Genomic DNA, 17,128 nt, shown 5'->3' with positions numbered 1-17,128 from the left:
TGCACAAGCCTGCTTTTCAAACTATCCAGCAATGTCCAAAATTGAGAGAGTGACTGTGAGAACCAGTGAGCACAGACAAGTCAGAAATGTGGCTGGGTTGGGGAATGTCAGCGAACAGGCTGGGGGGTGAGCTGGTAGGTCTAGATGAGTGACTGAAAATGTTTGGACACACTGCCCTATGCAAATTACACAGCACAATGATAAGATCATTACAAATGATTTTATATCACATGATAATAGAGGTAGGATTTCAGCCAGCCTGCAGAGATAGGCCAAATTACCCTTCCAGCCTGGGGGAGCGGGACAGGGGGTGCACACCTTGGTCGCAATGGATGCCGTACTTGCCCTCCACGCAGGTCTCGCAGGCCGTCCCGTTGAAGCCCTCACCACATTGACATGTGCCCGTGCCGTTCATCCCGTCCAAGCAGATCCCGTTTCCAAAGCAGGTGTTCTCAGCCTTCCCAGGGCAGGGCTGGCACTGGGGGCCAAAGAAGCCCGCACAGCATTCTCTTGTCTAAAACAGAAGGACAAGGCTGAGCCCGTGTGCTCCCATCTACTGGTTTCGTACAGCTGCAGTGTAGACATCCCGCTGGTGGGACAGGCTGTGTCCCCTTAGCTCCAACCCCATCCTGTAGGGGTTGTGAGAACCCCTGAGAATGGGGGAGGCTAAGCAATTTCCAGGGTGTCAGGAATAGGATGGAGGGCTCCACTGAGGAGAGAAGAAAGAGGGAAAGGAAACAGGCAAGTAAGAGAAGAGGGTGAAGAAAAGTGAGAAAGAAGAAAGGGCAGCAAAAACAAAGTAAAATATAATGCAAGTGATGCCAGAGGGGTGGGACACTGGGGGCCCTCACCATCCCCAAGCCTGGCCCCTTCATGGTGTACGTTACGTCACACTGAAGGTGGGAGGCCACTGCAGGTGAGATCCCTGGCACTCTAAAAATGAATCTCTTGTAGGTTAGAGAACCCCCGCAGGATGTCTGCTTGGCTTGGCCTGCCTTTATTCTGGAGAGCGTTAAAACACAAAATCTGGAAAATCTCCTGTGGTCTCAAGCGCTGCAGCTTAAGAGCTAAACCACCTCGCCTCTGTTGGATAGGCAGAGGTTATGTCTGCTATATAACTTCCTGCAAGACAAGAATTTATAAAGAATTTCCCTGCAGATTCCAAAGCAGCAGCCCAGCGGTACTCAGCTCTGCGGTTCCGTTTTCTAAATGTCCAGGTGCACCTTTTCGTTCCTTAGGAAGCTCGTGTCTTCTTTCCCCTTAGCTTACAAGCATGCTCACAGGATATTTCACCCTGGTGTGAGGACCGGGAAGGCCTCATTTTCTCAGTCCCTCAATTTCTTCATCGTGCAATTGGATATTGCAGGGCTTTCCTATTTGATGACTTACTGGGCTGTCCTGAGTTTTGTTGCCAGCACTTCTGCTTTGAATGACAATGATAATGAAGGTAACGAGTAGGAAGAGGAGATGGCAGAGAGAAAACAGGCAAAGGCACTTTGAGAAATAGAACAGATGATTAAATTTCCCAGTGCCACTGCAATACTTAGGAGGAGGATTAAATCATTATACTCACAATGACAGTCCTCACACAGTTTGGCTGGCACCCAATGAATACGGATCGCTTGCCCATGAAATACATGGTATAAATACATTTCCTCATCTCTTCACCCTATGAAATAGTAATGGTTATATTAGCACTTTAATGAATAAAAGAGTTTTCCAATCTCTAAAAGCAAGTAGGTGGGTGACACATGGCTGTCTCTCTGACTGAAATGTCCTGGAAAGGGAGGGCTATGGTTTCTTGGAGCTGCTTCGTAAGAAAGAAAATACGCAATTGTTGGCTGTCAGAACACCAGGTGGAAAAATCCAAATAATTGTACCATAAGGTAGTACTCTGTAAAAAGAACTTTTCTCTAGAAGACTAACTTTAAGTTAGGAAGAATCATAGCGTAAACCAGACAAAAATGTCCTCCAGCATAAGACGTTGGTTGATCTGAAACTTGATTTCTATCTTTGTACTGATTTCTATTGTGCCTTGGTCTGAGAAAGGATTAAGCCTGCTAACAAAGACCTATAATATACAAGATTAAATTAAAACCCAAATGAGAGAATCAGCATTGTTACCATTACAAATTATCACCATGCTACGGAAGGTGCGTGAGAGTTTATTCTTTGTAATGGTTGGAATGGAAGAAGTAGCTTTCAGAAGAAATATCTACTGGAAACACAGATTGGTAATTAACTCAAAGACATGTCCACTTCCCTCCCCCAAGTCTGCCTTCTGTTTCTTAGAGAAAAGTTAGCTGTAATTTCAACTGTAAAAGGAAATCAGGCAGGTGGAACTCATCCAGGCTGGATATGGTTTTGCATTTGGAAGCTGCCTTCTCTGATAAGATGTCTTATTCCTGTCCTCAAATGACCACTGGAATATGTAGAAAGTGAAAAATCTCTTTTTCCATTGTGCATTGCTTGAGATGACTCTCCCCACCCCCACTTATATTTGTTTATTAGTTAAAATTTTGCTTTGGTCCAAAAGAAATGGATTCAAGACTATAGAAAGATGCATATAACATAATAAGGTAAAATTAAATTAAAACCAAATGAAGGAATCAGGGCAGTGAAAAATGAGGTACGTTTGAGATTCTTTTTCTAAGTTGGACCTCCCTGGAAACTCTTATCGAAGCAGAAAACAATACTTACTAGCGGTTTACTTCCAAATGGGCAGATTGGCTGCTGGGGACACTTCCCACACTTTCCCTGGGAAAAACAGAGGCAAAGAGAACATTTCATGCATTTCATGGTTATAGTTTTAGTGTAAAAGGAGGCTGCAAATATGTCCCAGGTCTTGGAGCTGACAGTTTTAGGATATAGAATTGAAAATCAAAAAGGTATGAGGGAAGCGTATCTGGTCAACCCTTTATTACCCTTTGAGACAAGCACTTGAATTACTTTAGGTCTTGGATGTTTGAGCATCACTTTCCTCCACCATATTCTTCTGATGCTGACGATCCCTTAACGCGTGGAGGTCCTATGTCACTGAAATCCCAATTCCTTGAATAGCAACCCTCATTTATTGAAAATCCATTATTTACTGAATTGGGCCAGATTACATTCCCAGCCTGGGGAGAACATGAGGGGTCAAAGTGGAGGTAATAAGTATTATTTCAACACAAAGAGCACAAGTTGAGAATGATGGGAACTCGTAAGTGTGACCTGCTCCTACAACAGGAAGAGGCCACCAATGTGTCTTGTTCTTAACCTACCACGTGCCAGAGCGGCTGGTGTGGCTGTTCCGAGTTCTGGCTCTGGGGACACGTTGGCTGGACTTGAACTCCTTCTCTGCCCCTTGTTAGCTCTGTGAAACTGGGTGCATCCCTTAGCCTCTCTGTGGCTCATTTTCCCCATCGATAAAATGGGGATAGTAAGAGCACCTACTTTGTAAGGTACTGTGGGGATTACATGGGTTAATACGTGGAAAATGTTTACAGCAGTGCCTGGCACGTAAGTGCTCAGTAAATGTCAGCAGGTATTACTATTACTGGAAGATCATACACCATCCAATGGACTGCAGTGAAAAGTCTCCATTACTGAAATAATATTTCTTCATATGTTCTCTCCTAGGAGACCAGGCCAATACCTGCCACAGGTGCACTGTAGCCCTCTCCCTGTGTCTCTGTTAGGCATGACATTTTTTCCCTTTTGAGGAAGACCATGGTTTCAGATCTTGCTCAACACAACTCTCTAGGCAGCCTTTCCTCGGCAGTCAAGGTACAACTTACTGCACTAGAGTGTGGGCCCTTTGAGGGCAGAGGTCATGTCTTATTTATCTTTGTGGAGCCACAGCCGGGTTTGCTTCTTTGCACCTCAGGGATGCTCATTCAGTGTTGTTTGAACTGAATTGAGATATCCTAATAGATGAGTCTTATGCCTAAAATGTTACAGAAAATAAGCCAACACTCTTTAGTGGCATCACTGGCCTTTGATATAACTTACTCGTAAAATAGTAGTGTCGTTATTATCACATCTATTCTTTAGAATTTCCAGAACTTTCCCCAAGCCGTGGATCACTCCTTTGTCAGTGGCTACATTGGTGTAGTTTATCGGAGCTTCATTTACATAGAGCTGTGAACAAGAAAGTTAAATGTAAATTTTTATTGCAGTGATTTTAAGAGAAACAGGGAAGATGGGGCTTGGAGGTTATCAATATGACAACAGCCTAGGATATCTCCCAATATTTACCCAGAAGGTAGCACATTGTGGTGGAAAGAGCTCTGGCCTAGGAGAGGGGAGTCTGAGTAATAGTCTTGCATCCAGCACCATCTGGCTGTGTGACCTTGTGTACCATCTAGCTGTGTGACCTTGTGTACCATCTAGCTGTGTGATCTTGGGCCGGTTGATTTTCTTCTCTGAATCTCAATGGCTTCCTTTGTTCTAGATAATTTCTAAGGTTTCTCTCCATCTCTCAAAATCAGTGGTTTAGGATTGAAAAATTCTGAATCATGAACGTTGTGTTAGTGCCCATGGACAAAATAGCTCTATGGACATGCTCCGCTGTGCTGCGGACCCAAGGCCCTGGAGGTGTGAATGCTTTCCCAAACCACGACACGGAGCATGGAACTCACTGAACTTGCAGCGTGTCTCTACTTCATGGTTAATTGGCTGTCAGGTTCTGGGGGCTGCTGGGGACTGTCGGTTTGTTAGGAAGGCAGTATTGAAGGGCACCTGTGACTGCTGGGGTTCAAATACCATGGTGAGTAGAGCCATTGGTATCTGAAGGGTGAGTGGCAGCTTGACTGTCTGGCTTAGTCATTACTTTACGGTGAAACACAGACAACTGTCTTTGGTTGATAAGGCTTAGGCAGCCCTGGTGAGATTATTCCAATATGGAAGTGATGGCAGATGGCAGGAGCTAAGACACTCATTCCTGGGTTTTAAGAGGATGGCACCTGGTCATTGCGGAGAAAGAAGCCGAGGAGGTAGGAGAAGCCCAGCATGGTCTCCCGGTGCATGCCATTGTGCAGCTCATTCTTCAGCAGTTTCTCCCCCAAGACCACGTGATACCTGAGTATGTCCTCCTCCTGGACAACACACAGAAGCGCAGGTCACCCCACAGGCCGGCCACTTACCAGGCTGCTCCAACGTGCCGGGCACTGGGGGATGCAGGAGCAACAGCTTGTTGAACGGGAAGTTTTGACCAAGGTATCAGGGTACAATAGATACTAAATACTAAATCTGAGGCAGATCACCTTAGGTAACTTGCACATTTTCCATGTAGGATGATCAGGAACTCATTACGTGACCCTAAGACCCAGAATGAGGGCATAAAAGTTTGGGGGAGGATTTTAAAGATGATTTTTTTTGGAAAGAACGGCTGTGAAGAGAGTCCCCACACTCAAGCCTGCCTTTCACCTCAGGGGTCATGAGGAGGTTTGATGGGATGTTTCGAAGAGCTTGATCTGTGTCCCCTGCAGAGAGGGAGGCCTGTGGGCCTGGGGTCTCACTCGGGCCGGAGCAAGCTCATACCTGGCAGGTTGATGCACAGTGGGGTGAGGTGGGAAGTTGCTGCACAGAGACAGGCCTGCACTCCTAGCGTTGGCTCAGGACAAGAGAACAGCTGTGTCCTGTGGACACACATCTGGGTTTCTGGGACACTGCATCCTGGTGGACATGGGCCCCAGTGTGTGCTTCCAGGAGTACAAACTAAATACAGTGAATGGGCAGCTATAGCATGGGGGAGGTTTGTGTATGAGCGAGTTTCCACATGAGTTTACATTGAGTATCTGGGTACGGAAATGAAGTTTTGAATGAAGAGTGAAATGGCCCGTGACTGATGGGTTGAACAATGCTGAGTGGTTGAATTCCCAGAAAACAATTTCTCTGGTATTATTCCCAATACCTACTAGAGTGGCGACCTTCTTTTCCCGGATATAACTCTCAATGGCGTTGTTGTTTGGAGCAAACACGGTGTAAGCATCGGCAGCCTCGATTACATTCGCCAGATTATATTGCTGTGATGGAGAGAGACAACGTGTGTGAGGGCCCTCTGTTCCCAGGCCACCTGAGCAAGCGAGTCATGCAGAGAATGTGGTACTTGCAATGATGTAGCCCCGGAAGATGGAGTAGTCAGGCATCTGGGCCAGCCGGGTGCGCAGGGTTGGTAAGGAGCCCGTTAAACCTCTTTGGGGAACCAGAACCTGGGGAAGGAAGCCCCCAAATTCTGTTAGCACGTGTTGGGAGTACTTGCTATTCTCCAATGCCTGGGTTCATGCAATTACAAGGGTCACTGCTAGTTCCTAGATTGCCTCTGCAAATTTAAGAAAAGGTACCCTTTCCTATGATAGTTTGCAGTACCAACAAGGGTGCATAGCTTGGGGAGGGAAGTGGGCTGGATTGCAGCCCCACTCCATCTTTAAGCTAGGGATATTTATGCAGTGCACAACTTGCACAACTATACGAGGTGGCCCTGCCAAGGTGACCATAATGTTCAATGGACAGGTATAGAAGGAGCTCCTTAGGGAGCCAGTGCAACCCAGAGGCTAAGCAGAGAACGTGAATCAGTGGACATGCATCCATGAATCTTTTGTGTTCATATAAGTCTTTCCTCAGTCTAGTTACTTATCCACAAGGACCCCCAGGTGTCTCATTTGGGAGGTGAGGACAATAGCACCTCCTTCCTCTGGGTTGTTGTTAAGATCAAATGAGATAATGTGACGCGTGGTACTTGGCACCATGCCTGGCCCCTAATGGGATGTCAATCATTCCGATTGTGACTGTACACAAGGCCAGGTGAGAGTGCTGGTCACACAGATGCAGCTGCAGCCCTCCCGGACATGCCATCATACAGGGGTTCAGGGCCTATTCTCTAAGGAACAAGGAGCAAAACAAGAGGGCACAGTTATGCTAAATGAGCTCTATACCAAGAAACCCCATGGGATTTCAGAGGAAAGAAAAGGGAATAAAAGAAACATTTATTAGGGTCCACCAGGCAGCACACATTGATAGAGGGTGCTGTTTAATCCTCACAGGGGAAGAAAACTGAAGCTCCGAGAGATTATGTAATTCGCCCAAGGTCACACAGCTAGCCACGTGCCTAAGGACTCTTGAACTTATCTTCTTGACAATCTTGGTGATATGGGCTGCAGGGGTCAGGGAAGGTTCCCAGAGGAGGGGGGATTTGAACTAGCCTCCATGATAATAATGTTCAATGTAGGAGGTGGGCTGAGGTGCTATTCTATTAAGGAGGTTATGTCTATCAAAAATGTAAATGAGAAGGAGAGGTAATTTTCTGTTTTTTTAAAAAAGGTTTTTAGTACTTTAGAAAGCCAGGATTAGGAAAGAAAAATACCCTTGAAAAGTAATGTTATTTAGCACTGAATGAAGCCACAAGCCCAGCATAGCTCCTTGCAAGTAATGAATCACTTATTCAAAAAATGTTGTTTCTTAATGTCTCTTGGTAAAGAGAATTGGAAGGTCTTTGAAAAATAATGCACCCAGGAGACAAATAGCCTTTCTTTTCTGAATGGAAATAGTTGACCTTTTCTGTAACTTAAAATCAAAAAGTGAGTATATAAGTGCCAAATGAGAGCAATTTTAGTTAAGCTGTAATTAGTTAATTGTCTTTTCTAATCTTCCACATCTTAAAGTTCCCAATATACCCTAAATTCTAACTTTAAGTGAAGATCCTAATATAGTAACTGAAAATTATAGCTTTTTAATTTTCTATTTCATACCTTTGAATACTGTTGAATTGCATCTTAGAAGAAAATAAACATTTCACAATATGTTTTCTACCCTCTTCCTTTTTTTCCCCCCTATGGTCTTCCCCATCTCATCACTTTAATAATGCAGAGGGGGAGTGGAAAAGTGATACATAAGCATTTGCTTCTCCTTCAGTTCTTGATAATATCCCACCTGGGCAGAAGGACTTCCCAATACTAAGGTTCTGTGTGTCTGTAAGACGGTCCCATAAATAAGAAATACAATATATGCGACCACACTTTAGACAGGGCCCATTGCAGACTGTGGGCTGAGCAAATAGTAAATGAGTCTGCTTGAATGAGTAGAGCCTCTAAATGGTGTTAAAATAAAAGTAATGAAGCACAATACAGGTTACTTTTATACTAAGGTTAAGTATTTTTCTCCTCAAAAGACACTGTACAGGAGGATAAGCAAGGGGAGAAGAGCAGCTGCACGTGTGGGAGGATGGAGTGTCTGACCTTGTTGATGATGTGTATCACTCCATTGGTAGCTGCGTTGTCACCGTCAACGATGGACGCTCCTTCAATTGTGACGTTCTGTAAACGCAAGCCACAGCGGGGAGGTGACTCTTCACAGAGTACACCTTATTATTCCTGGGGTTTCCACTTTCTGAGCAGCAGCGACCTTCACACTTTTGGACCATGATCCACAGTTAGAAATATCTTTAAATTGTGACCCATTAGACATCACACACACACACACACACACACACACACACACACACACACACATACATGCAAGCAGAATGAAATAGTACTTTCTTCTACTACGGGGGAGGTAGCTGATCATCAATTCTTTTCCATTCTGTTCTGTTTCATTAAAGATGTGCTGGTTGAGGTTACTGCAGGGACCCTGCTGTTTAAACAACATTGTAGAAAGTATCGTGGGTTGAATTGTCTTCCCTCCCTCCCCCAAATTCACACATTGAAGTCCTAACCCCCAGACGCTCAGAATGTGACCTTATTTGGAGACAGGGTCTTTATAGAGGTCATCAAGTTCAAAGGAGGTCATTAGGATGGGACCTAGTCCAATATGGCTGGTGTCCTTGTAAGAAGAAGAAATTTGGACACAGACAACTGTTAAGGGGGAAACACCATGTGACCACGAGGATGGTCATCTACAAGACAGCCTGGAACAGCTGCTTCCACAGCCCTCAGGAGGAGCCAACCCTCCCCATCCCTTGATCGTGGACTTCCAGCCTCCAGACTGTGAGACAGAAATTTCTGTTGTCCAAGCCCCCAGTCTGTATTACTTTGTTAGAATAAGCCTAGCAAACTCATACACACAGTAACTGACTTTGCTGGTCAGAATCCAACTCCAAGAATATTAATTTCATGGGGAATGGAGGTAAATAAAACGTAACCTACCCGCCTGCCTAGCCATCAACCAACCATGACTCGAGACACCCTCTCTGGTTTCTCTGGTTTCCTCTCCTCACCGTTACCCTTCATCTGAAATTCCTCCTGGGCACTTTGGGTGCAAAGGGGACTTTTCTCACCCCAATCAGCAACCAAGTCACATCAGCAGAGGCCCTGAAGAAAACATGCCCGGCCACTTTGCACTTCTCTTTGATTAAAGGGAGACATTTATATCAGACATAGGAGTGAACTCATTAAGAAAGTGTCTTGGATGGTTAGCTCTTCCAGACCAGTGGTCTTGATTGGTTTATCTTTGAATCTATAGAGTCTGGGAGAAGGCTGCGAGGGTGGATGTTCGGTTAATGCTTGCTAAGAGAATCAGTGATTTAAAATGGGGGTAAAAAATAACCCCACTGTCTGATATATGCATGTAATGCACTAGAATTATAATCATATGTAAAGAACACGTGGGGCCATTTTTAACTCTTCTCTGATTTTGAAAAGGAATTATCTAATGAAGCACACATATTTAGGTAACACTAGGCAAGGAGCTTTCCGTAGAGCTCACACTGTTGAGTAGGAAGGTAGACATGCTTTAGAGCAGTAGTTATCAAACATTTGGGACTGTAGCCCATGGTCCACTGGTGTAGCAGTTCTCCCTTTCCAGTAAACCTGCATTCTCATCTTGTGCAATTCATAGGAAGAGTTTTGAGACACTATCACGTGCAGCAGGACAGCCAGACTTCCTCAGGGAAGACTGGATTCAAATCCTGACACACTGTAGTAAGTGCCAGAAGGTGAACTTCTGCAGGGCTCAGCTCTTCCTGGGGAACTGCCCTAACTCCAGCACTTCAATCAGCTCCTGGAACATAGTAGGTGCTCAATAAGTATTTGTTGACTGGCTGACCCTAACTTAACATTACATTTTAGTAACCTATAATGATTCAATTAGTACGCTACAGTAAGAAGCTCTCAGTTAACCATACATAAACATCAAAGTTGTGAAACTGCACAACCTTCACCCAGAAGAGTTGCAATATTTGACTTTCTGGATAAGTCTGGGGTCTGTCAGGAAGAGCCTTGTGACTAAAATGTGGGCAGAGGGCCACATTTTATAGGATCACTGCTGTAGAGTACGTGTGTGTGTGTGTGTGTGTGTGTGTGTGTGTATCCATATATACTGATGACCGTTGAAGCTGGGTGATGCCTACATGAAGGTTAGAGGTTTTATTTTTGGTCTACTTTTGCTCATGCTTGGAACTTTCCATAAAACAAAAATTTAAACAGTACAATACGAATGTAAGTGACATGTTTCCACTGAACAGACATATTGCAGTGCTCTCCTACCCCATCTGTCTTCGCCAGGTGAAGGAAGTTGTCCTGCAAAGAGGTTGCCAGCATATCAGAAGATGACAGAGTCTGCAGATCTGCCACTCCGTACGTGCCCAATAGCGTGTGGTACCTAAGACAACAGTCTGTAAGGACTATAGTGAAATATCAAGGCATGATGCAGTATCATTGAGTAGTTAAAAAACAAAACAAAACACCAAATTCTGCAGCCAGACTGCCAGACTCAAAATCTCCCCCTGCAATGAGCAGCTAGGGCACCTCGGGTTAGTTACTGAATCACTTTGTGCCTCAGTTTCCACATCTGTAAAATGCGAATAAATATACTGCCTATCTCATAGGGTCCTTGCGAAGAGGAACTGAGTTTTATGTAGAGCAGTTAGCACAGAGCTGGTTGTCAATAATGTTAACTATTACCATCCTGGGGGAGGGGGGTGAGGGGAGTCCTAGAACCCATTCAGCTCCCTGGATCTGAAGGACCATGTGGCTTCCTTCCACTGAAGTTTGTTCACACTGGTGCAGTAAGATACCGTGAAGAAGAAAATGCACAATACCTACTTTATAAGGGCTGGAATGTTGCTCTTGGACAACCAAAAGCCTTTCTCTTCTCGGTCCATGTCCTCGATAGCTTGCTGGGAAGGCACGAGGATAGTGAGGTTTGAGGCAGCGGACAGCATGGGTTGTAAAGAAGCATTCTGAAGCACAGAAGGAAAAGAAAGTGGCCTGACTCATGTTAGGGGACAAACAGGGCTGACCTAATGCTTGACAGAGATGACCATTCCCCTTTGATATAATTTCAGGGACACTGTGAAGGCTCTAGGGACCCCTTCCCAAATCCACCCCACCAGCTGTCAGATGCTTCATATTCCCGCTGAGATTCTTTCCTTTTATGTAATTGTCTGAGTCTTGTCAAAAGGCAAATTTTCCCGATTGAGTCACACTTTGAGTCATTATAGTCATTCACCCTTTAGTCCAAACAGAGTCAGTGAATAGTTTTGATAGGATCATGACTGTGTGTGTGTGTGTGTGTGTGTGTGTGTGTGTGTGCTTATATGTGTGCGTGTGTGTGTATTTGCAGAGAAACTTGACACCCCTTGGAACCATTGGTATAAGGATGGTGGGAAAACTACAGTAAATTATAGTTGCAGCATGGGAGAGAGACAGGAATCCAACTTTACCTACTTTTCATTCTTACCTGGAGCTAGTTGTAGGTAAAAGCAGTGGTGTGCTTATGTTTAACAGTTGGCTTTTCAAGATAAACACACACAAAGCTCTGGTTTGTAGTGTTCACTGATTTCTGAGGGGTAAATATTCCCACCATGGCTGAATTCAAGCTACCAACCTGACAGTTTTGGAGGTGGAGTTGGGAAAGATGTGCTCTCGGGAGCTAGGATGAGCTGGGCCCAGTACACCACTGGGCAAGCTTATGCGTGTGGGGCGGGTCTATATGGAGACCAACGTGCACAACAGGACTCAGTCCCTGTTGTCCCATGTAATGGGGTCGGAGAGCATACTGTGTTTCCCCGAAAATAAGACCTAGCCGGACCATCAGCTATAATGTGTCTTTTGGAGCAAAAATTAATGTAAGACCCGGTATAATATAATATAATATAATATAATATAATATAATATAATATAATATAATATAAGATCGGGTCTTATATTAATGTTTGCTTCAAAAGACGCGTTAGAGCTGATGGTCCCGTTAGGTCTTATTTTCGGGGAAACACAGTAGAAGCAACAGGGAGCTGCCCCAGGGTGGGTGCTGACCAGGCAATACTGATCTTGGCACATGTCTATTTAAAGGGTGTAAAACACTTGTGTGAGGGCTGGCGGGGGCAGCCACTTCTGTCTACTCAGGCAAAGATGACAGGGATTCAGACCACTGGATTGGGTAGGGACTGGAGTCTTTGTCACAGAACTTTCCGGGGAGAGGAAAAAGCTCCTCAGGGCATGTTGGGCTGAGACCTAAGCACACAGGGAGTTTCCTAGACTGCAACTATAAATCCCAACTCTAACTTGGTGAATTACAATGATGAATTATGTTAACTTTGAGAAAAGACCTTTGTGATGAATGAAGCTATGCATACACATTTGAATTAATTGAAAAGTTGGCCACCCCAGCTTATCCTAGACCAGAAGTTCTTAGCCCTGGTTGCATGTGGGACTCACTTGGGAAGCTTTTAAAATACACTGATGTCCAGGGCAAACCTCTCTGACCATTCAAATCAGAGCGTCTGGGGTGGGAGCAGAGGCGTGGCTACTTAAAAAACGTGCTCTAGGTGATTGCAAAGTGCAGCCAGGGTTGAGAACCTCTGCTCCAGACAATTGCCCTGCTTACTTCTTACCAGCTGCATTTTCAGTTTTCTATTATATGCGTTCCAAATTTCTCGAATTACATACATTCCCAATCCTAAATTCCAACAAAGGTACTCACGTTTATCCACTGGTTAAATATAGCTGCCGCGGAGAGAAATGCCAATTCCTTATTCATATCGTGCATGGGAGGGAGGGAAAGATGAGAGAGAACATGAGAAAAGGAACAATGAGAAGCATAATCAGTGCATTTCTGGGTAGCCTGTGCTTAGCTTTCCCAGGGCTAGGTTCATTTTTCTTGCGGTCCTCCTTGACGCTGACATGAACGGGTGCCTCAGCTTTCCAGGTTGCAAGAGCCAAACATTTTTTTCTTTTCATGCTTAGTGGCCTGATTAGCCTTTATATTTGAGGTAAAGAAGTAATTCCAGAAACTTCAAAGGGAACAACAACCTGAAGTTCTTCCAAATCAGAATATAGGTTGTAAGAACATGGCCACCCAACCCTAAAGGGGGTCACAGAGCTTAATAGATAGCCACCGTTCAGAGCCAATATTGAGTAGTGGCTTGGAACATGGAGCCAAACCGCCTGGATTTTCATGCTGGCGTGGCCATTTCCTGGTTCCTTAGGCAAGTGACTTAATCTCTCTGGGCCTCAATTTTCTCATCTGTAAAATGGGGATAATAAAGGCACCAACTTATAGGGTCGATGTGCAAACTGGAGGAGTTAATGTTTTTAAAGTGCTTAGCACAGAGGCTGGCATACAGGATGTGCTCAGTAGGTTTTATCTTTTATTTTTAATTTACTCACCATGGCATTTATTAATGAACATTGTATATTGGACCACCACAATTGGCACTAGGGAGGATATAAGATAGGAAAGGGGAAAAATGGCCTCTGCTCTTACACAACTTACCGTGGTTTTGAGGAAGTTAAGACTTGAAAAGATAATCAAGAGTGCCAATATATCAGTGACGTTTGAAGGTGTGAGAGTAAAGAAAGCTCCAGACTTTGAGTTAGAAAAGACCGGGTTCTTTTCCTGACTCTGCCATTTACTAGCTGTGTGACCTTGGGCAAGTCACTTAACCCCTCTGAGAACTCAAGAGTCTAATCTGAACAATGAATATGATAATATGATGCTGCCTTGCTCCTGGAATTATAAATATTATATGCATGAATGTATGTGAAAGCATTTTTAAATCATTAGGCTCCATGAAAATGGCAGTAACAATTACATGCAAGACAACTACATAAAGACAATAAATCTCAGAGCTGTCTCAATTCTTTTTTGAAAGTAGTTGGGGTTATTAAGTTAGTAAACACCTGTTAAAAAGTAAATTAGTAAACAGGTAAGTACAAGAGCTGAGATGCTCATGTCACTCCTTAAAGGGGCTGCTTTAAAGGACAGGAGGGCACAAGTTGGACCTGGAGGGGCAGCAGAAAGACCAGGGGTCCGTGGGAGAGGAGAACGGAGCCGGCATGGAGCTGGGAAAGCCATGGCTAAGCTAAAGCTAAGCTAAGCTACTTGCAAGAAAAGTGAGTTGAGCCTGTGTGAAGATGCCTGGAGTCTCAGGCTGAGGATTTGGACTTCATCTCATTTTCTGTGGGAGGAAAGGGACGTTGTAAAAGCAGGGTTTTAGGAAATGTGGCCAATGGACAGTGCAGACAAAATGTTGGGTCTACGCTCCACGTCTGGGTGTCAGGAGATAGCTCCTAGGCCCGACGGGGTGAGCAGCAGGAACAGTGTGAAGGGAAGGGTGAGAAGGAGCCTGCATAGGCAGAGAGGCAAAGGTCGCATGCTGCAGCCAACCCCGGGGAACAAGGACTCCAGCCCGAGAGAGGCTCTCAGTTTGGGTGAAGTGCGAGTCCTGGGGTTTGTTAGACCAATGGCTTCAGCTGAGAGGAGGGACAGGAAACAAACTGCAGTGAGTGAGCTGAACAAAAAGGAAGTGATGAGAGACTTTGCCAACTTCTTTAATGTCTCATTTCAAGAAAAAATCTTTATACACAGTGGGAGTGAAATAGGAAACAAGACGAAGACCTGCCCTCAAGAGTTTACAAGTCCAGTGGAGGGAGGAGACAGATAAATGCACGAGCAAGGACAATTCTGTGTGACGTGTACATGCTCGACACTGGTGGGTAATGGCTTGGGCCCTGCACTTAGACAACCGTGGGCTGGATTCCTCACTCTGGAGCTGAGCAGCCTGAGGCAAGTTTGCCTAGCCTCTCAGTTTCCTCATCTATAAAATGGGTGTACTAGTAGCAGCAACCTCAGAGGTGGTTGGGAGATTTAAATGGGGGTGCTGCTGCATGTTAAGGACTTAGTAAGATGCCAGTATACTGAAGACACACACACACACACACACACACACACACACACACACACCCCAGGTGTGGTAAGCACAGGGTGCTCTGGTACCAATAGGAGGCACACAGTGCACTCAGAGAGCTCAGCAGAGGCCAGTTAGTTGTCCATTTGGGAAGTTTGGGAATGAAACGAGATCAAATGGAAAGAAAGAGAAGACAGGATTGCTTGGTACACAGATGGTGCCAAATAAAAGTTAGCTCCCTTTAGCCTGTAGAAAATTTGTGACTCACATATACCATCTGTGAGAAGCAGCTTGCTTCATATAAAATCTCCTGGAGCAAATGGTTTGTAGAGCCCTTGAAAGGCATTCTAGCTAATAGCTTTTTTACCAAACAGCTTTGTCTTTATTATTCTGTACTGGAGTTGATCTTAGATGACTTACCACTGCTGCATTTCCATAGCACAGAAAGCCATCTCCTTCATAGCCCTCTCGACAGACACAGCTCCAGGCGCCAGAAGAAATAAACTGACAGGTGGCCTGATAAAACAAAGATGAAAGAAATGGTTTGACTTCCTAACTAAAGAGTTAGATACGAGTTACATCCGTGAGACATCAGGCCCCATCTAAGGTGAGAACTGCAAATTTGGGGCTGAAAGATGCTAGAAGTGACTCTTCAGTGTTGCAAGGAAAGGCTCCTGTCTGCATGTTTGGTGCAGCTCTTATTTAATCACAATGAAATTCTTTCTTCTCATTCCTGCCAGATTTGGCAAGGAAAAACACAGGACACAGCTCATGTGAATTTCAGGTAAATGAATACTGTTTAGTTGAAGTACATCCCATGGACTAACTTGGGGGCATACTTGTTCTGGAAAAGGATTTATTGTATATCTGAAATTCAAATTTAATGGGGTGTCCTGTATTTCCTGTGGCAATTATATGTTGGTTCTTCCAAGCTTTGGAATAGAGTGAAAGTTGCAATAACTACTCACATCCTGCTTAGGGACTCACTTTGGGAGTAAGGATTTTGTTCAGATAAGAAATATCCTAACTTTCTTTCTCAAGCATTTTTTTGTTTTTTTGTTTCTTAGTAGGGATAAAAGAAATCAAGTAACTCACCAGTGGATGACATTGTCCAGGTTGTTCTAAGCATGAAGTTATTGGTTCACAGTCAAACCCATTGCCTCGAAATCCTTTCTTGCACTCACACTCACTCTATAATTCCAACAGAGTCGAAGGGAATTATTAAAAACAACAGCCTCCCATTCCTTGCCCTCATGTGGCACTGAAAAATGAACGCTGGGAACCATATCTGTTCGGCCCTCCTTGAAAACTGCGTGCATGTCTTTTGTTTGTTATACTTCAGATTCCAGAGCTGTTGGTCATCCACATTCTACGTTAAATTTCCCAATCTGATAGTTTCTTGGTACTTCCATTTAGAATTTAATATCTCAGAAGGGCCATATGGAGATTCTCAGAGAACTTAGATGTTCAAGGACATCGCATTGGAAAAACTGGCCCCTCTATCCAAGAGGGAAAGGTTAAATAGCTTTCTCTGCCTCAGCCCCCCTTAAATAAGGTGATGTGAAAGTGATCAACAAACTGTAGAGTGCTACAGAAATATAGTGTGGTCAAAGTGTGACTGAGAGGGCAGTTCGGGAGTCAGACTACCTGGGTGTGAAATCTCACACCATGGTTGATTTTCTGTATGATGCGGGCAAAATATTTAGCCTTTCTGTGCCTCAATTTTCTAATTTATAAGATGGAATAATAACCGTACCTGCATGGCAACAAAAGCAAAAATAAAAAAAACAGCAAACAAAAAAGCTTCTGCACAGTGAAGGAAACCATCAACAAGATGAAAAGGCAACCCAAAGAATGGGACAAAATATTTGCAAACCATATATATGATAAGGGGTTAATAACCAAAATCTATAGAGAACGCATACAAGTCAGTAGCAAAAATACAAACACTCTGATTAAAACACGGACAGAGGATCTGAATAGACCTTTTTCCACAGAAGACATACAGATGACTGACAGGTA

General features: G+C 44.3%; 1 protein-coding gene across 2 annotated transcripts in view; it reads right to left on the bottom strand.

Annotated features, from left to right (window-relative positions):
- The window catches only part of STAB2 (stabilin 2), a 130,796-nt gene that overhangs the window by 55,120 nt on the left and 58,548 nt on the right, over positions 1–17,128 (bottom strand). For both annotated transcript variants that reach the window (XM_074326224.1, XM_074326225.1), the window contains 13 exons: positions 16,202–16,297; positions 15,527–15,622; positions 12,901–12,948; positions 11,022–11,158; positions 10,464–10,578; positions 8,217–8,294; positions 6,096–6,194; positions 5,901–6,008; positions 4,947–5,078; positions 3,994–4,122; positions 2,701–2,757; positions 1,574–1,669; positions 319–514 (listed from right to left, as the gene is read on the bottom strand). In XM_074326224.1, coding sequence (XP_074182325.1) covers positions 319–514; positions 1,574–1,669; positions 2,701–2,757; positions 3,994–4,122; positions 4,947–5,078; positions 5,901–6,008; positions 6,096–6,194; positions 8,217–8,294; positions 10,464–10,578; positions 11,022–11,158; positions 12,901–12,948; positions 15,527–15,622; positions 16,202–16,297 — 1,387 coding nt within the window. The remainder of the gene's footprint in view (positions 1–318; positions 515–1,573; positions 1,670–2,700; positions 2,758–3,993; positions 4,123–4,946; positions 5,079–5,900; positions 6,009–6,095; positions 6,195–8,216; positions 8,295–10,463; positions 10,579–11,021; positions 11,159–12,900; positions 12,949–15,526; positions 15,623–16,201; positions 16,298–17,128) is intronic.

Source organism: Rhinolophus sinicus, linkage group LG02, assembly GCF_036562045.2.
Source record: "Rhinolophus sinicus isolate RSC01 linkage group LG02, ASM3656204v1, whole genome shotgun sequence".
NCBI classification, from domain to species: Eukaryota; Metazoa; Chordata; class Mammalia; order Chiroptera; family Rhinolophidae; genus Rhinolophus; species Rhinolophus sinicus.
Note: the sequence above shows the minus strand (reverse complement) of the source record. Positions and strands in the feature narration are given on the sequence as shown.